We start from the raw sequence: 19,595 nt of genomic DNA on the forward strand, positions 1-19,595 counted from the left end.
CGATGGGGCGTTTGGCGTTTTGGTTGCGCCCGCTGCTGCCACCGTTCGGACCCGAAACGAGGGAAAGGTCCGGAAGACATTTTCCATGATACCGCAAACATAGAAGCACGAGCAAATTAATCTGGAAATTTTGCAAAGAGAGCGCGCGCCCAAAGATTAAGTAAGAGCTGACATGCGAGCCAAAAGGCAAGCTCCCGTTTGGGGGGGGACAAGGCAACCCGCGAACCACCACCATCATTTCATCCGCACACACAGTGAAATGTGGTGCACCCATCCCCATCTTGGGCCTGTAAATAGCGGACGTGCAGCGAACAAGGATCCCCCCCCCCAAAACCTGCGCCGTGTCTTGTGCCATGCAGCAACGGCCGGATAGTAGTACTTGCATGCTTGTCGCAGGAGATGTCTTTTTTTTTTCTGAGGGCGCGATGCAATAGGATACCGACTATCTGGTAAATGAGAGGGAGCGGTTGCCAGCGCAGCCAAAATGCGGGCAGAGCAATAAGAGACAGAGAATGCGGTGTCATGGGGGAGGGGGAGGGGGGCCTGCGCGTCTGAATACCCATGCAGGACAACGGAACAAGTTGATGTTGTCGCCATTTCTTCACCTATTCAACTTGTGCTTTTGAACAATAGTCCTATTCATCAAATACAAAGTTATAGACTTGCGACTACGTGGAGCGCCAAGTAGATACGGCCAGATCCAAACCGTTGAGAGGGCGGCGGAGGCGGGCGGGCGGGCTGGAGATTTCAACGGCAGCCAACTATGGCCTTGGGGGCCGATACACGCCATTCTTGCAGCGCATATGACGAGGAAACCCGTGACAAGAAAGAAAAGGACGAGAATCGTCATGATGGTCGAGTCTATGGCGCGGCGGATGCGCGGCGGGCGGCGCATCGAGTGTGTGTTTGGTTTGCCCTCGTGTGTGCAGCGCGGCATCGGACCATTTTGGGACTAGTGCGAGATGCCGTGTGCTGTCTTTGCTATTGCTGTCTTGCTACCTTGTTCAGTATTACTCCGTAGTCTATTATAAGTTAGTGGTGTCACTGGGTGCCATTTGCCAGGTTCAGTGTGACAGGAGCGTTGAAGGGTAGCATTCTCCGCAGCAACAAGGCTGAATTGGTGTCAGGCATGTCTTGGCCTGCCTGGGGAAAAGGCACTCAAAAAACTCAAAACTCGTGTTTGCACTGCACTGTAACGCTGTTGTAGCTTATTTTTGCGCTCTCTCGTCAGTCGTCGTCACAGCGGGCCGAGCAAGACACGACTTGAAGTTTGCGCCACGGGAACCCAGCTCTCTTTGAGACCCGACGTCAGGCTCCTGGCGCCATTCAGAGAATAGCCATGGTCAACATGGTGCCCTGTCCACTCCGAGTCCAGTCCCCGTGAGTACGTCATCTCCCAAGTCATGCCCAGTACTTGAACTGCTTCTTTCGATTTCTCCTGCAGCACAAGGTGCCACACCAACCTTGGCCCCAGCTGTTTTTCCTTGCTTCCATTTTCTTATCTGCACGCCCGAGTACTTCCTGTTGCCTTGTCATTTCTTTGACTTGTTGCTTTGTGCAGGCATCCAGCGGCTGGGCGCATCCATGGCCTTTACGAGCGGCTGCATTCATGGTCAACCAGAACCAGTCTTGGACTGCACTCCACCACAGTACCCCGCAAGATATCGCGCTTGCTGGGGCCAGATCAGCGAGTCTTTCCCAAGCTCGCTAAAGCCACTGACCTGCTCTATCGTTTTTTGTATCGAAGGTTGAATATTCCTGCAACTGTGGCTTTAGTCCTCCGAATATGCCCAAAATTTGTGCCCGAGGAGTTGCAAAGCCCTTCACCATCTCGCATGTCAAGCAATGCATGTATTCAACGTTGAAAACAAGCACGGATTGACCCAACCAGAGTGGATATAACATGGCGGGGCGCATGTGAAGAACTGGTCTTCGGCCATACATGGCCTTCCATCTGCAACTGGCGCCGAAGTGGTATCACACTCGTGGGCCTCGAGCCCTGGTGCCTATTGTAGCCCATCTAGGGACGAATAGGGGCTCCGATCCCGCCTAAACTTTTGCACACTCGGTCTATTCGTCGCCCTCACATTCTAGAGGAGTACACTACCGTCGACATCGACAGGTATTCACGCCCCTTCTCTCTCAAGCCCACCTGCTACCTAACTTGGGCGCGGTGGCGCGGCTGGGCACAAATCTGCCTGCGGCGCACGCGCTCAGCAGAAGAAAAGGGCAGTTCTGTATCGGACCTTTCATGTGTGTCGAAAGTTGTGACGATGAGGGCGCTGCTATGGTCATCTTGCCAATAATACCGTTCGTTGCCACGAATTGCCCTCAAAGTTACCCGCATGCAAAAGTCCATCGATATTTTGCCATCTTGTTATTAAGCCAATTTTGGCTTCGGTGTAGCACTTATCCAACCTGCTGGACAGCTCAATGACACCTGATATGAAGATTGATTCTTCAGCGGGAGGGTGGCAGGATGGTTCGGCGGCAAGCCATCTAGCGCCAGCTTGAGACGGCCGAGACGCTCCGTCACCAGAACCCCGCTCCGGAAAGGCGAAACGAGTTGGTCAAACGACAAAAGGTGGAGTTGGCAGTCACAGAGATCGACAAATAAGAATATCCGCGTGTGAGCTGTGCGTGATTGTATTGCCACGAAATTAGAGTTAATACTTGCGCAATTATTTTTGAATCAGAAGCTTGCTTCTGCATGGAAGCGCCTGACGTATTGGTCATGAGGCCCGGAAGGACGGGAAATAAGACCAACTTGGCTGACAAGGAAACCCTTTATGGGCTGAAATCTTCATTCTTGTTCATCCTGATGATTGCATCAAGTATATGCGCGGCAGGGACAGAAAGCCGAGGCTCTGCGGCCGAGGAACCTCCCGCAAGCCACCGTATTGGTGCACAATGCCGATTTCATCGGTGTGCTCAGAGCATGTCTCCGAACGGCATGGTTGTTGAAGATAGTTGGCTTGAAATCTGGCAGGCTCTGCCTTTCCGGCAGCGGCACTGCCTTATTGGGTTCGTGGCGTTTGCGCCAAGGAATCACAACAATGTCGGCACCAGCTGAGAGGGCTGTGCATTGTGACTTGGTCCATTTTTCGCAGAGAAACAACTCAAGCCCACGCAAATCAGACTCCCGGCTCAACTTTGACCAGAAGCAAGAATCAAAAGGAGATGGCAAACGACGCCAGTGTCAAAAGGTCTGCAGCATATGGTGACATCGGAACCTCGTTTATTAGGCGGCAATTATAAGCAGTGATGCGTTCTGCTCGTCCGTTGCCGAGCCTTGATCAAACTGTATCGAGCACCAAGTCCGGAAGGTCAGAAACAGGCTCTAATACAAAACACACCCTGTCTACTGCGTGCTGGAGGAGGTGGATCACGTCACAAGATTAGCTCGGAGGCATCAGGCCATGCAGGCTAGGGCACTGCGAGAGAGGAGAGGCGTATGGTCGAGAAACATTGGCGGGTGGGACGGAAAAAAAGTTTGTTGATGGGGAAGGGCGGCTTCGGCAGCAATGAATAGGGCACGAGCAGCTGATCGAAGAGAAGAATGAAGAGGATGAAGGGGAGGTGAAGCTGATGGCGCTACGAGACCCGACTTGAGCAGTGGTCAGTGCGTTGGCGAGCGCGAATCAAGGTGGGCAAGCGGCAACCGCCCAGGTTGAAGCGAGTTGCTTCATCACAGAGCATCAACTGAGTTCAGTCAGGGCAACTTCAACTATTCTACCGATACAAGGCGCTAAAATGTCTGATTAGCAGCTCATGTGCTTGCGTGCTTAACAGGCTCGCAGCCTCCGCTAACTTGTGGGTAACTAGCCACTGTCTTGCCGCCTGCAGTACATGTCTGCTAGGCCTAAAAGATGCTGACGGCAAAGTTCTTTGGGATCGTGCCACCACTTTCCGTGTAGGTAACTTTGGGATAGAATTAAGTTGCGTAGATGAGTGTATCACTATGGCCAATGTCGGCATACTCGGAATTCTTGGTGGTCGCGATGGTGTGGAAGCCGTCAGGGACCTTGGCCAGCTTGTTGCCATGGGACATCCAGCAGCGCCTATCCTCGCCAATGTCCTTGAAGAGACAGGTCAACATGGCCGCTGACTTTGCTGGCGTTGAGACACGGCAGGACCATTTTCTCGGACAGTATCGGCAATAACACTATCACGAAATAGACGGTAGGCAAGTTCCTGCATACCCATAGCAGACGCCAAGAATGGAAACGCCAAAGTCCAGCCAGGCCGGATCAACGTGAGGAGCGCGCTCCTCGTTGACACTGTCAGGGTCGCCGCTCAGGGAGAATACCCTTGGGTTTCCAGTCCAGGTAGCAGCCTTTTGTGTACACGGGAGCCGCTCGACATGGACGTTAAACTCTCTCATACCACGAATAAGAAGGTGAAAGAACTGGTAGGCAAAGTCGAGCGTGAGGATGATGTAGTAGCGCTTGTTGACGCTCCGTCTCAACGTCGGTGATAAGAGTGCGGCCGCGTACCTAGGTGGGGCGGGCACGAGTAGCCTCCAGCCACAGAGCGAGCCACACCCACTTTACAGTCTCCAGTTCCGTCTTCATCCACTTGGCTTGGCGTCCACTCCACGTCGCCGAACCAACCAACTAGTTGGTCGGTTATTCTCGTCGTTGGCTCGATCCTTTCCCTTTTCGTATCCCTTTTCCGGGCGCATCGTGGATCATACCTATTCACTCAGGGCCCTACTGAGGCCCCCGAGCCCTGTCTGCACGCCCGTCGCGGTTGTGTCACTCCTGCGCCCTGATTGCCAAAGAATTCGTAATAGTACTATCCATTGTCAACGACTCCTATCTGCGACTAACCCTTGTCTAGTCTGACTCGAGAAATTATGAGAGCCAACAAATTGTCTTTGGCAAAGATTTGGGATCCTTCTCCACTGCATGCAGTGTCGTTTGATTGTTGCCTACAAACGCCGAAGCTATTCTCATGCTTGCGCATAGCTAGTCCCGGAAACTCAATAATATCCAAAGTGCAGTTTGCCGGTCTTTTCCGCTCAGCTGAGGCCCTTCTCGAACCCTCGACCTTTGTCATGCCTTGCTACAACGTTCTGCCAGGACTCGCCCAATAGACTCTCGCCACCGGAGATTCGGCCGAATATATCTTACACCAACGCTTGCTTGGCCCCAGCCTTCCATCCGCGATCTGGTAGACCATGTGGATCAGAAAGCCGCAGCACTTATTCAACACGTGATTCGATCAAGTTGCAAGCCCAATTGCCGAGTTCACGATGAGCCGTGTAGGGGTGACTAGCCTGGACCCTAGTTGTTAGTTCGGTTGACTGGCAAATTACATGACGGCCACAAGTATTGCCCGACGGCTCAAAACAGGGGCGTGAAAAGCAACGGCATAGCAGCTGCGGCTTTTGAGAGGCACGTTCGTTCATTTCATCGAAAAAATTTCTTCGTGTGGCGTGCTTCTCAGCTTTGTGGATTCCAGGAGACAGAGTCATGGCGGCATTCGGCACCTAAAAAACCACCAGCCTACTAACTATCATATTTCTATAACCCTGGGGTTCCACCTGTTAGAGGTACCATCCAAGTTATAGTCTCGCCCAATATGAAGAACAATATTAACAAGAGCGCGCACACCTGCGACACGTTCGGAGGCCCGACACTGACAAGTAATGGACACGAACTAGGCGGGACTAGGACTAGGACTAAGTATCGCCAGAGAAGCATCTGCTCTCCGCTCCAGACTAAGCCCCAAAGCCCCTAGTCTTCAACGCCAGCAAGATTGCTTGGGGAGCATCCCGCACTTTCCGCAATGTACGCATAACCCATTGACGCGTGGTGGCTGGCCCACCGATGAAAGTTGCTAGTCAGCTTCTTCTGCACCGGTGTCAACTACTGGCACCGATGGCGGAAATGGGGTCCGCCGTTGCAAGATGACTGGTCTCGGTCAAACAGCTCAGTCAGATGCCCGAGCTCGAGAGGAATTGGCTACGCGCGCCACATCAAAAAGTCAAAAACCTCTGTTCAAAAAGCACCAATGGACCCCTTGATGCTCGACTCAGGCAGGAACGCGTTCCGCACGCGGAGGTCCCCGCGCCGGACGTAGCAAGGCGAATGTAACGCTTCTCGGCACGTTCTGGCAGCCTAAAGGGCCCAGCTGAGCCCACATGCCGTGTTCCGCCTTTTGATGCGATATTGACTCCCCCAGCATTAGGAAATGTCGCAAGTACTGGTGACTTTCAAGACTTGTACGGGACCAGCATGGAGGGGGGTGGCAGCTGAGTGTGTTCCCCTTGTCAAGCCGGAGAGGGCTTGCACGAAGCGGGCCGTGCTAGCATTGTTTGATGGGTAACCAAACATGAATTCATCATCACAACGGCTTTCGTATACCTCTCCGAGTATAGGCACGCCCGTCGTCGGCTTCGGCGCCAATGCTGGGTCCTATTCGGAGTGCCTGCCAGAGCTCTGGGGGCCTTGCTAGCACGGCTAGTGCGAAGTCCCGGGGCTAAGCAGTAGCCGTCCTGGAATTTTGGTCCGAAGTGACATCTACGAGGGATATGCCTGCTACGTAGTACAGACTTGTCGGCCTCTCGGGGAATCTTGGCACGCTATTGCGCTTCAGGAGATTGCTGCAGTATTGGAGATTGCTCCAGCTGCATTCATATGAGAAGAGGCGGCAAGGCAACGGGGGGTTCGCCCCCCCTGGAAGCACTAGGCTGAAACACGATGAGTCTTTTGAGATTTGGGGCTTTTAACCAACTAACTGTATCTACAATGGGCTGTTGGTGGCGCGGTATTAGTTAGTTATTAGCCAGGAGACGGCACCAAGCATGCCAATAGAGTTGTCGTCGCGGTCGTCGCAGAAAGTTGTACCGAGACTGAAGCGGAGTAAACTCGGAAAGTTGTTTTACCACCCAAGGCTCGCTATTGATGCTTTTTTGACGACAATCGATTCTACTTGGGGCTTGGTGTATTTTCTTTGGTGGCGTCAAGGTTGGGCGATGCAACAAAACGGGCAAACTCGCCCGACGGCAAGGGAAACAATTGACGTTTTTATTCCCCCGGAAGCCTGTCCCACTTGGTCCAGTTTGCATTGTGCTGAGGCTTTGACGTCTTTAGGGCGGAATTGTGTAGTTACCATGAGTGTTGGAATAGAACAGAGCCATCGTGATAACTAGGCAAACTATCTGCCCTCGCGGGCTTTGTTCTTTCGAAACAGCCGAAGCACAATGTATACATACTTGCCAAGACTGTGACAAGCTGTTTTTTCATTACCACATTTTTGCTAGTCCTGAAACTTGCAAAAGCCCTTTCTTTTTGAATTTGTCATTCATGCTGGGACAGCGCCATCCAGCTGGCGTTATTCCAAGGCTGCTTTGTGGCTTTTGGCTTATAGCGGCAGGCGGGGTCTTTGCATCCCGATGAGATATCACCAAGTAGGTACCTTGCCAGTCAGTATTCGTATACAACGGGGAGATGCATAACCGTTTATTAGCGCCATACTTGTTGTCATTATTATTCTATTCATATTTGTTTTCTGCCTTTTTTTTTTTTTTTTTTTTTTTTTTGCCGCGCCTCTTGAGTGGGACAAGCCACGCCCGCTTGATCGCTTCTTATTCGCTTTGTCTCTATATTGACGAGCTTCTTCATTGGGCGATCGTGGCGCTTTGCACTGCACACCCTGCGGCGCCCTGCCCACATTCCCCTCTTTCCGGCAGGTTTATCATGGATTTTGTCCATTTACTGATAGATAATTGGCTCGGTTCGATTTCTTTTATTTCTTTTCATTTTTTTTTTTTGGCCAGTTCGCGCGCGCTCTCTTGAATGCCTCGCGCCATTATTCCTCCTGTGGGGGTCTCTATTCGCCTTTGGTCCCCGGATGCTCAACCTCAATAAACACCGAGCCTGCAGCGTATTTACCGCCACCCGCCCTGGTCAGGTACAAGTAGTCCCCGTAGGTGTACGTATACTTTGGTGCCCGATACTCAGACGGAGGAGGGGGAAGGGGGGGAACCTGTCAAAATAGGTCCCCGGTGATCTGCCTTTTGCGCCGCCTTTGGTCACGCTGACGCTGTCTCCTGTGCCCACGTCATGTTCTGCATCGGCCCTTTCCCCCCTCCCCCTCTTGAACAATGGTAAGAATACGGCACTCACCAGCTATTCTAAATATTGGGGCCCCAGCCGAGAGGCGCAGTAGAAAAGTAAAACGTCAACATCTGACGGCAACTCTCTTGCCCAGGATGACTCAACCGCTCCCCGGGCCAGAGCTCCGGCCAGGGTCCGCGCCATCTGGACAAAAGAACCATGGGGGTGAGCACTGCGCATCGCACTCGCAAAAGGTTAGGCTAGCATGATGGTGGAGGGCGGGGGGGGGGGGGGGGGGCTGGGTATAGAGGGTAGGACAACCGAACTTGTGATGATCAGGACATGTCACTGCCTAAACAACTGCTACGAGGACGCTAATAAAGAGTAGCAAAATTACGGATAGGCATACATGAATGACGAGCAGTGTTGTTGATTTGACAAGAAAGCGAGCCTATAACTCCCCGGTAGCGTAATGGGGCGGTAGAGATTGGGCGCGGACCTGATGCCGCCGTTACACAGAGCTTGGTTTTGAGCTCGCCGGCATGACGTGTGCTTTTTGCTCAGCGTGCGACAAGCGGCGCCGTTTGAAATAATGCAAATCTTTCTGGGCAAGACATTGTCTCTCCTTGTTCAAAGACATATATCAATGAGTACCAGGATCATGTCGAGCCCCCGGTCGCTTCCGCCATGTCCGCTGCGCGCGCGGAACAGATTCTTGGGCTTACCTGCTTGGTCACCATATTCTAGGTTTCACCGATGAAAAAGGAGTGCAAATAAAAGTGTTTTAGTATGATATGAATAAAACCCTAGTTCTGGTTTTTTAGTATAAAGAGTACTATATCGTCCTATAATGCCTTGAAGGCGCTGGTGTACGAAGCGAGGCGATAGAGGTACAAGGGAACGAAGCAACAGTCGCTTCAAACGAGAACAGTGGCTTGACTGATTGACTGCTCCAAAGAAGAAAAATCTAGTTTGAAGGCAGCCGAGGGAGGCAAAAAAGATGAAAAGCTGGCACCCGGGGAGGGGGGGGGGAACCTTCTCCAACACTCAACATGAAAGGACCCCAGCTGTTGGCCCGTTTGATCAGTCACGCCGGTCACACTCACCACCACTTGTCCCCTGGCAGATGCCGAATGGCATTCGATCCGCAGTGAACCTCGCCTTCATGTACGTGGTGCGTGAACCAGTCATCAATGTAGCGAACTGTATAGCCCGCCTTAGCGTATGCCTCGTCCGTCGCGGCGCGCAGGACATCGCGTCCGTCAATGACAGGCCCCCACGGATTCGCGGCAATAATCTGCTTCTTGTTCACCACGACGCTGTTGATGGTGCCGGGATAGAGTGCAACAACCGGCCCGTTCTTATTCTCAAACCCGGACTGGCGGCGGTGTCCCGGGCTTCCAGCTCCCTTGCTGCCTCGTCGTCTTTGTCGTCGTCGTCGACTCTGCCGCAAGTGGCTCGGCGGCGTACCGGCTTCCAAAACGCTGAGAATCTTTTTATTCCCGACGCCCGCGCGACGAGAAGAAACTTGGCTCGTGCCGTTTTCGGCGTTTTCCGCATACTTCCAACGACTTGGGACGATAGTCTCGTCGCCAATGTCCAGCTCGAACAAGCCTGGCAGGCGGATAATGTCGGCGTCCGTCAGACCTGTCTCGCGCTTCAAAATTTCGATATTGTCGGCGATGCTATTGGAAGACTTGTTCTGGAGGGTAACAAATTCAGGGTCGTCCAGCAGCTCGTCAATGGTCGTCGTGACATGCCACGCTTTGGGGTCATGTGGCGCTCGAGGACGGGAGACGGCCTTGTCTTTGCCATGGCCCGCCTGCTGAGCTTGTAGGAGCATGTCAAGACCTGCGAGCGGGTCATCCGCCATCAAGATCCAGCCGAGCGTGTTGTTTGCCGGAAGGAACTGAAAGAATTCGTCTGTATGTCCAACGAGAAGCCACGAAGTGTTGAGATGGATGGGGGCCTGTATTTCCTGAGCCTCTAGAAATTCGACCATGTATGGCTCCTCCGTTTGACTACCAAGAACGGTTCTGCCGGCCGGGTAGGACTTGCCATTATACGAGTACGGGGGTATAGTCTCCAGATTTCCAGTAGAATCGGTGCTACCACCGTTGGCCAGGTGCTGGACAGCTCCCACAGTGTTGGATCGGAGGTCTCGAAACACCATGCGTCCAGATACACGCCAGTTCTGCGCTGATCGAATCATAATGTGCAGGCTGACTGGGCCGCTGGGGCCGGGCATGCTCATATACCCGGGCTCGAAGAAGTCCTGCGTCCACAGCTCCTCGCAGCCTTCGAAAGCGTGCACCTGGCTCGGCAGACCTAGAGAAGTTGAGACCTTACGAAATTCCTCCACAAAATACTCGTTGGCCGGGTCTCTGCCGTCAACGTTATCAAATTGGGATGTCAGTAGCTGCTTAGCGACCTGGCCGTGATGCTGCGTCAAGACGGGTGCCACTCGGAGTGCCACCAAATCCTGTGCTTCTCTCCCTTGATCTTTGACTCTGAATTGGACGGTAGCTCTGCCATCCCAGCCGCCGGGGCGGCGAACGTCGCGTGCATCAATACCAAGCTCCAGGCCTGCTTTAAGCTCCTGTGCCCCAAAGGTATAGTTTGACGTGATGAAAACCCATTGACCATTGGTTTCCTGCTTGTAGAACAATCGAACCTTGGATGCTGCTAGCGTGCGAGTGACGGTGATAGTTCCCGTAGCCGAATCGCCAAGTCCAGGAATGGGTCGAGTACGGAGAGGTGCGAGGTAGGTTGCATTACGGAGAATATCGTCTGATGCGTCGTTGCAGGCCGCTATCTTCCTATCCACGTCGTTAAACTTCTTGTACTCCTCTTTCTGTAAAAGAAAATCATCATAAAGAGATCTCTGATTCTCATCGAGGCTGTCGAGCCACTGCTTCATCGATGCATTTTTGGGCAGATCTGGAAGACGAGGGTCCAAAACCGGCGTCTCAGGCGGCAATGTCGCGTTAAAAATGGCTCCCAGCTCACTGGCACATGTACCTGTGATTTGAGAGGAGCATCGACGGTTAGTATCGACAATATTGGCTAGGAAGAGGGCGCCGACGTCGTCTGTCCACGTCTCTTTGCCGACAGTGTCGGTCTCGCCCATGAGATCGATCTTGCCGTCACGATTTGTGTCGGCCAAGATGGACACTGTAAAATTCTCTTTGGCGGTAGAAGGCTGTCCGACTGAAGTTTGCTCCGTAGCCGTGGCCGTGCGTTTGTTGGGCGAGCCATGAGACAGCGCACTCAAGTGCAATGCGCCTAAAATGAGTGTAGGACGCATCTTGAGAAAGAACGATGATAGGCAAGTATATGGTATAGAGAATGACTCTTGCAAAGAAAGAAAGATAATGCAGTCATTTTTATCAGAGATATCCTACGAGTTTAAATACAACAAAGTTTGTGGTGTATTTCCTTCAGTTTCGTGCCACTGACAACGCCAAGATAACAACACGTCGAGATGGCTTTGATTCATCCCCTCTTGATTCTCCATATAGACTTATAATTATTGGAGCCATAACCAGAGCAATGACGTATTCAATAGAGGCTGAGTATGAAGTAGAGCTCCTGTATATTCATGCTACTACGTGGCATTGGGGCTCCAAGATAAATAAGTCACATTGCCGTGGTGTACACCCATCGCAACACAGCCCTCCACGTACAAGGTACATCACTGCATCATCGGTGAACACGCAGGGCTTCTTGGCAGAAGGCTACTAGAAGGTGTCAGTTTCTTTGAAACAAAGAGAATACTTGAAAGGACGGCAAGGTCGAGGCTGCTGGTAGCCGGTGTACAAGGTATCCCTTTGACGGTGTGGAGCGAGGTTTCGGGCCACACAATCCATAGGTAGCTGTTCAGTAACCTTCAAGTACCGCCCGTGCAGAGAAATCTATCACATTGAGCAATTATTGAGCTAGTATTCCTCTGCGCCACGGATACTCGGCCATAGCGGTGTTGTTGAATATACCGTTGTTAGCACGGAAGAATCTGCGATATCTTGGTTGGTCACGAACCCTGCAACTGGCTTTGAACCTTCCTGCTATCAGTGGGATCTGATAGGGCTCAAGAGTGGATAATGAGGCGCTTTGCTGTTCAACATTTGCCGAATGCGTTATGACGGCACACTTTGACATGGCCATGCCAATGAATCACGTTTGTTCCAAGTCAGAGTTAGTCAATGCATCGTGGCTATGAAAGTCACAAATTGGTCTCCATCAGGGCAGTGTAGTTTGTTTAATTTGTATGACATGGATTGCAAGATTGAAGGTGGACGACCTCACTCAGCCCTGTGGTGGTTTCCATAGTCAGGTTGTGACAACGCCCTACAGATGCATGCTGCTAAACAAGATGCGTACCGCGCCGCCAGACGAATCATTAAACTGTAGATGATGCGTGACTCGAGTCTAAAACACCAACAAGCAGATCTAATCAGTTGTCGGGGTTCTTTAGATCCTTTAGAAAATACTAGTACCTTGCTACCAAGACCGGGCGAGTGGTGACAACAAGGTCGGTCTACACAATAAACTTTATCTCCCTGACTCGCCTTTCCCCGGCACCTTCTCCTTTTGGCTTCGTCCTTTTATGCCCTACTTTAAAAGTTCCGATAAGATCACCAGTCGTTCTTTATTCCGTACCTCTGCTTCTGGTATCACAAGCAACAAGTTTATGCGCCTGGGCCCTCCCACCAAGTACCCATTCCCATTGCAACGGGTGACCTACAGGCAATTAGCAAGCAATCGCTATCTACAAGCGGCCATTAATGGGCAGTCGAGGTCTTGTAATCATTTATCCCTTGAGCGTTTATTACTTTAGCAATAATCGTGTCAAGTTTGGCTGCCTTTTTTTCATCTGAGCAGCGTACCCTCAAACCACAGCCCTACAGAATTTCTTTCCTCTACTCTTTCGTCGTAATTTGGTCGAATTGCCCGCCCGCAAAAGCTGATCACATGGCCTCGATGAGCTGGTACCCGCGTCGGGCGTGCGTGGCCTTGTGGGTTGTTTCAGCAACTTCGCCCGGCCTCTAACTAACTAGCTCACACAGCCCTGATAGCACCATGTTTTCTTTGGAGCCGGAGAAGACCCGACACTTTGACTGAGCCACGTCAGCCCCACCTTGAATTGTGAGGAACCCTGCCAGGATGAGTTTGCCTACTATGAATTTGGTCATAAGGCGATTCTACAGGACATATTTCAATTTCGCGCAGTGACCCAATCACAATTCGGAAATATACGTGGGTGCTACTCAGGACTTTCTGCAGCTCACGATCCATTCCAGAAGACTACTTGCGCCTTTTGCCTCTCATAGGATATTACTGGCGTAAAATAATACAACAACTTGAGACTACTAACAAGAGTGGTAGAAAGCCCAATGTAATCATATTGAAGAAACCAAGTACTTTCTACTTTTTCAGGAATGACCAGGTATCTACACGAATGATTACTCTAAAAACTTACCCGCAAACATTTCAAAAACCGAAAGCCATTGCCTAGTTGCTTGGAGACAGGCGGGCAACGTCACCTGTTGGCTCTTGCAAGGAATGATGTGTGTAAGTCGTGGCTAGTTCTCACATGCTGCGCAGCATCACTAGAACATGTGATATCCCGCTGCTTTACGCCTGAGACCATGACAATCTAACACATATTTTGCACTACTTCTCCAGTTATTAAAAACATTACATGCCGAGTTGTACGATTGGTAAGGCAGCCCGACCAACACCCTGTAGAGCGAACAAGCCACATTTCACTAGCCACATTTCAGTCCCCACGCAAACTAGGTCTCGTGCGATGTGGCGTAAATAGTTGAAGATGCCACAGTTCCTCCCAACGTCCAGTGCAGCGGTCATTACCGACAATTGACGTCTGCGCATCCAAAGCGCCACCGGATATTGCGATTTCCAAGTCTCAGATGAAATCGCCCTCGCATGAATTTTTCTAGACCACCAAAGCGCCCGTGAGCGCGGGAATTACGACATTCAATTCGGCTGTGCTGGCGCATCCCCCCAGTCCCGACGAGGGTCGAGTTCGTTTGAGAGGTGCTGCATGGAACATGCTTCTTCTTCCGGTTCTGCTCGCTTTGGTCGGGCTGCCATGGGTAGCGCCGGCCATGCGATCGGATCACCTGGCCAAGCTGCGGCAGGAGACGGTGGACATGTTTTACCACGGCTACAACAGCTACATGCTGCATGCATTCCCAGAAGACGAGGTATGAGCTACGGGATGGCTGCTTTCAGTCGACAGATACTAACGGTTTATTACTCGTTCCAGCTGCGACCCGTATCATGCCAGCCGTTGACTCGAAATCCCAAAAAGCCGGCTGACATTGGACTGAACGACGTGCTCGGCAACTACTCCCTGACCCTCATCGACAGCCTATCAACCCTGGCAATTCTTGCCGGTGGCCCTGCAGATGAGAAATATACGGGATCTCAGGCATTAAGCGATTTTCAAGACGGCGTGGCAGAATTCGTTTTGCATTATGGCGATGGAAGACGGGGCCCATCAGGCCAGGGCCTCAGATCCAGAGGCTTTGATCTTGACAGCAAGGTGCAGGTTTTTGAAACAGTCATCCGCGGTGTTGGTGGTCTGCTAAGCGCCCATCTGTTCGCAGTAGGTGAATTGCCCATCAGAGGCTACAAGCCAAAACCTGAACCCAAGATCAAGAGTGATGATCCTCTGGAGACGGCACCCATCACCTGGCCTGGAGGCTTCCGATATGACGGTCAGCTCTTGCGACTAGCTCTCGATCTATCTGAACGACTACTTCCAGCCTTTTATACCAAAACAGGGATACCCTATCCGCGCGTCAATCTGCGCTCTGGCATTCCTTTCTATGTCAACTCGCCGTTGCACCAGAACCCCGAAGACACGGAGCCCATCGTCGGCAATGCCGAAATCACGGAAACGTGCAGTGCTGGTGCAGGTAGCCTAACGCTGGAATTTACTGTCCTGAGTCGTCTCTCTGGAGACCCGCGCTTCGAGCAAGTCGCCAAGCGTGCTTTTTGGGAAGTATGGGAACGCCGGAGCGACATTGGCTTGATTGGCAACGGCATCGATGCAGAACGCGGCGTCTGGATAGGTCCCCATTCTGGAATCGGCGCTGGCATGGACAGCTTCTTTGAGTATGCGCTCAAGAGCCACATTCTTCTCTCGGGGCAGGAGACGCCAAATATGACGCGGTCCCAAAGACAGAGCACGACAAGCTGGCTCGATCCCAACGCGCTGCATCCACCACTATCTCCAGAGATGCACTCGTCGGATGCGTTCCTGGAGGCTTGGCACCAGGCGCATGCATCGGTGAAGCGCTATATTTACACAGATAGGAACCATTTCCCATATTACTCCAACAACCACCGCGCAACGGGACAGCCTTACACGATGTGGATCGACAGTCTCGGTGCATTTTACCCCGGCCTGCTAGCTCTGGCTGGCGAAATCGACGAGGCCGTGGAGGCCAACCTCGTCTATACCGCACTTTGGACACGATATGGCGCCATCCCGGAGCGCTGGTCCGTCCGGGAAACCAACGTCGAGCCAGGCATTGCCTGGTGGCCAGGTAGGCCTGAATTCATCGAGTCAACCTACCACATCTACCGAGCCACAGCCGACCCCTGGTACCTGCGCGTGGGCGAGATGGTCTTGAACGACATCAAGCGCCGCTGCTGGGTGGCATGCGGATGGGCTGGGCTGGAAAACGTTCTCTCGGGCGAGAAGCAGGACCGCATGGAAAGCTTCTTTCTGGGAGAGACGACAAAGTACCTCTACCTGCTCTTTGATCCAGAGCACCCGCTCAACAACTTTGACGCCGCCTACGTTTTCACCACCGAGGGGCACCCTCTCATCATCCCGCGCAAAGCGCGCGGCTCAGCGACGCCTAGAAAGCGCGCTTCGCAAACAGCTCAACAGAGCAAAAAGGACGTGACTGTATATAACTACTACGACAGCAAATTCACAAACTCCTGTCCGGCTCCGCGTAAACCTCTGGAGCCATTAGCAGGCTCCAACACAGCGGCCAAGCGCAACTTGTTTGACGTGTCGCGTTTCACCAATCTCTACAACACACCCAACTACCACGGCCCGCTGGAAACGGTCAGCATCAGGGATGACGAGGAGGGGCTCATCTTGCAGCACCGCGCAACATCCAACCACAGCGTCTTCCCGTGGACCCTTCCGCCAACCATGCTTCCGCATAATGGCACCTGCCCCGCGCCTGTGAACCGGATCCTGTCGTGGATCGAGTTTCCCTCGCAGGAAGCCTCGGCGTCTCTGTTTTCACGCAGCGGCGGCAGCAGCAGCAGCAGTAGCACCCAGCTGCTGTGGTACCAAAACGTGGGCCCCACGGTCGAGCAGGTAGACGGGCTGAAGCTGCAGCTCGAGCAGGAGCACAACGAGGCGGCCGGCGAGGACGTGTGGATGATTTCACACGTGGGCGGTAAGACGGTCAACCGCCACGAAAACGTCATGTTCCACGCCGACCACGTGCGCCACTTTCGCGACGACGCCTTCTCCGTACTTCGCCGCAAGGATATAGTGGACGTGGTGCTGCTCATCGAGCCTGACACGGCGCCGCGGCGGACGAGCCGCGAGCTGCCCCGCACGTCGGTGCCGCTGCCGATAACCGGCTCCCTCGACGACACCACCAGCATCGAGGCCGCCCCCGCCAAAAACGCCTCCTCGACCCGCAGAACCGCCGTCCGCGCCAGCGGTGAGCCGCCCGCTGCTGACGCCGACTCGCTCTTTCAGTCCATCCTCCGCGCCGTCTCCTCCGCGCTCGAAGGCAGCGCCACCGCTACCACCCCGTCGCCCAGACCGCCTCCCTTCCGAACCAGCGGCAGCGGCAACCACCCCGCCGACGCCGCCGCCGACGAAGACGACGACGACGAGCAACCCGGCGTCTCCATCTACAGCTGGCTCGCCAACACGGCCAGCGGCGCCGGCGCCTTTCCCCTGCCCAGCGTGCAAGACGCGCTCCTCCGCAGCAGCCCCGGTTTCTCAGCCGCCGACCCGTCGGCCTCGTTCCCCTGGCGCCGCGTTTACATGGCGGGTCTTGCCTGCGACGGCCCGCTGCCCGACGACGCGCCGCGCCGGCACCAAGTCATTGTCATGCAGCGCGGCGGATGCTCCTTTGGCGACAAGCTCGACAACATTCCCAGCTTCGCGCCCGGCGATGACGGCAGCAGCTTGCAGCTCGTCGTCGTTGTGGATGAGGGCGGCGACGCGCACGAGGCGACGCGGCCGCTGCTCGCGACCGAGCAGCGCACGCCACGAGGCACGCCGCGCGTGCACGGCATCCCGATGGTGCTCATGCCGGGCGCCAAGGGCACGTACGAGCTGTTTCGGCAGGCATCGGCGGTGGGGCTGCGGCGCAAGTACGTCGTCAAGAGCCAGGGCTACATGATTGAGAATGCAATTGTGCTGTAGGGAGGTGGATGAGAATGGCAAAAGATGATATTTTGTATATAATGGAGAGACGATATATGTTTGTTCATGTGTAAAAGTAGAGTTTAAAGTTATAGATGCCTGTTTATAGGAAGTTGACAAGCACATTACCCAGATGATTGTTTTTGATGAGTACAGATATGAATGATTATTATTATGGTGCTTTTAGGCACAATCATGAGCTCACCATACATAGGTAACATAGGTGTTCAGCGCTCATGTTGGGGCGCACAGCATGCATCTGCAAAATGGCCTGCCAATCTATGCCTTTTTGCTAGTTGCCCTTTCAAAGAATAAAGTGCGCACAAAGTAATTACATGAAACTAGACTTGCTACACTTTTCCAACATGTTTGTTCTTCTCACATGATGATAAACTTTTCGTCCGTATCTTCCTTTTTGTCTTTTTTTTTCTGTCTTGTCGTCGTGTGTACAGGAGAAAACAAGTGGGAACCAAATTGCATTTTCTCCATTGCTGCCCTGCTAAATGGGCGCCATTACATGAAGACGGTTGAATGTCGTGTCAAGGTTGTGGTGGAGGTAAGGACCAGTCCCCAGGGTATTAGATAAGTCGGCATTGACGCTTTGCGGTATATATGTGACAGGTGGAAGTGTCGCGCCAACGTGTTTTTCTATTAGGTCGTAATCATGTCTATTGTTGAATGTGCGGATCTCGAGTGACTCGTTCGTGCGCGTCGGGTGACGTTGTTTTATTTGCTTAGGCATCCTCGAGGAGGATGGTTGTGGGAGCGGCTGGAAGCTTGTCGCGGCCGTTGAGGCCAGGAATCTCAAGGATGAAAAGGTAGCCCATGACTTGGCCCTTAAGCTGGGTGACAAGATCGGCAGCAGCCTTGGCAGAGCCACCTGGAGGACATGTCAGATCGTGGGACAGTGACAGATGACGCGAATAAATTACCAGTAGCAATAATGTCGTCGACAATGAGAACCTTTTGGCCTTCGGAAATAGCATCCTGCTGCATTTGGAAGAAGTCCTTGCCATACTCCTTGACGTACTCGGCGGTAACACAAGGACCGGGGAGTTTGCCCTTCTTGCGAACAGCAGCGAAGGGGACACCGAGACGCAGAGCGAGGCCGGGACCAAAGAGGAAACCGCGAGCATCGAGACCAACAATTACATCGGGTTTGGAGTTGGTAAAGGTCTGGGTAATCTGGAGCTCGAGAGCGTTGACGAGGGTGGCATGGGCTTCGGGGTTGGCAAAGAGCGGCATGATATCGACAAAGTCAATGCCAGGAATGGGAAAGTCCGGGAACTGGCGCAGATTGTTGCGAAGAATTACCTTTGCACTGGCGAGTTGGGCGGCGGTGGCGGAGGAGGAGGTGGGCTGTCTTCCCGAGGCATCTTGGGCAGCTGCGGGATCACTCATTGTAAGCTTGAAGTTGAGGTGGGAACAAGATTCGATGGGAGGAGAAGGTATACAGTGGTGGGGGAGGGGAAGTAAAGGCCAGTGCAGGGGAAAAGTCAAGTATCAGGTGGTGATTCGAGGCAGAATTTTCCAGACAAGAATGGTAAAGAGTGAAGGCGTTATGAGTTGATGGATGAGTGAATAAAACGGTAGAAGCGGTGCAAGTTTTAGGAAAAACAATGCACGGCGGGGAGCTTGGAGGGGTAGTTTCGGAGGTGGGCGGGCAGAGCAAACAGGAGGAAGAAAAAAGGTGAAAGGTGGGTTAAAAGCACGCACTTTTTCCTGAGTGGAACCCAAGTAACCAAGTCCAAAGGTAGACTGGTAGGCTGGTGAAGCAAGTACTGAGCAATTTTTAGCAGGCAATGGCAAGCTGATCCAATTCAACCTGCAGATTGGACGCGCAGCGGACCGTCAAGGTGGTGGTGGTGCACTGGTGGTATCGCAAGCAGGAGAAGCGCCCCAGTAAAAAAAATATATTGCAAGTTGGCGGGCAGAGACGAGTCAACAAACGGAGGCGTGCGGGCAGCTGGCAGCTGGCAGCTGGCAAAGAATGACCGGCCGGCAAAAGTGCAAACGCGCACTAGAAAGCTGGATGATGCGAGAACAGAAAAAAAGCGAACTGAAGGAAGAAGGAGGAGAGAATAAAA

At 52.9% G+C, this 19,595-nt stretch overlaps 4 protein-coding genes across 4 annotated transcripts; 1 reads left to right on the plus strand and 3 right to left on the minus strand.

Annotated features, from left to right (window-relative positions):
• Positions 1-3,934: 3,934 nt before the first annotated feature.
• Positions 3,935-4,684, minus strand: BBA_01416 (GMP synthase; the record flags this gene model as incomplete). The annotated part of the gene is made up of 3 exons (XM_008596513.1): positions 3,935-4,142; positions 4,203-4,496; positions 4,614-4,684. 3 exons carry the CDS (start codon positions 4,682-4,684, stop codon positions 3,935-3,937), a joined length of 573 nt encoding a protein of 190 aa, XP_008594735.1.
• Positions 4,685-9,168: 4,484 nt separating this feature from the next.
• On the minus strand, positions 9,169-11,373 carry BBA_01417 (putative peptidylarginine deiminase; the record flags this gene model as incomplete). Its single annotated transcript, XM_008596514.1, has 1 exon — positions 9,169-11,373. The coding sequence occupies one exon, from the start codon at positions 11,371-11,373 to the stop codon at positions 9,169-9,171; it is 2,205 nt and encodes a 734-aa protein (XP_008594736.1).
• A 2,764-nt stretch (positions 11,374-14,137) lies between these two features.
• Positions 14,138-17,508, plus strand: BBA_01418 (glycosyl hydrolase family 47; the record flags this gene model as incomplete). Its single annotated transcript, XM_008596515.1, has 2 exons — positions 14,138-14,293; positions 14,356-17,508. 2 exons carry the CDS (start codon positions 14,138-14,140, stop codon positions 17,506-17,508), a joined length of 3,309 nt encoding a protein of 1,102 aa, XP_008594737.1.
• Positions 17,509-18,242: 734 nt separating this feature from the next.
• On the minus strand, positions 18,243-18,909 carry BBA_01419 (adenine phosphoribosyltransferase; the record flags this gene model as incomplete). The annotated part of the gene is made up of 2 exons (XM_008596516.1): positions 18,243-18,388; positions 18,441-18,909. The coding sequence occupies 2 exons, from the start codon at positions 18,907-18,909 to the stop codon at positions 18,243-18,245; spliced, it is 615 nt and encodes a 204-aa protein (XP_008594738.1).
• Positions 18,910-19,595: the final 686 nt, after the last annotated feature.

Source organism: Beauveria bassiana (genome assembly GCF_000280675.1).
Source record: "Beauveria bassiana ARSEF 2860 unplaced genomic scaffold BBA_S00003, whole genome shotgun sequence".
NCBI classification, from domain to species: Eukaryota; Fungi; Ascomycota; class Sordariomycetes; order Hypocreales; family Cordycipitaceae; genus Beauveria; species Beauveria bassiana.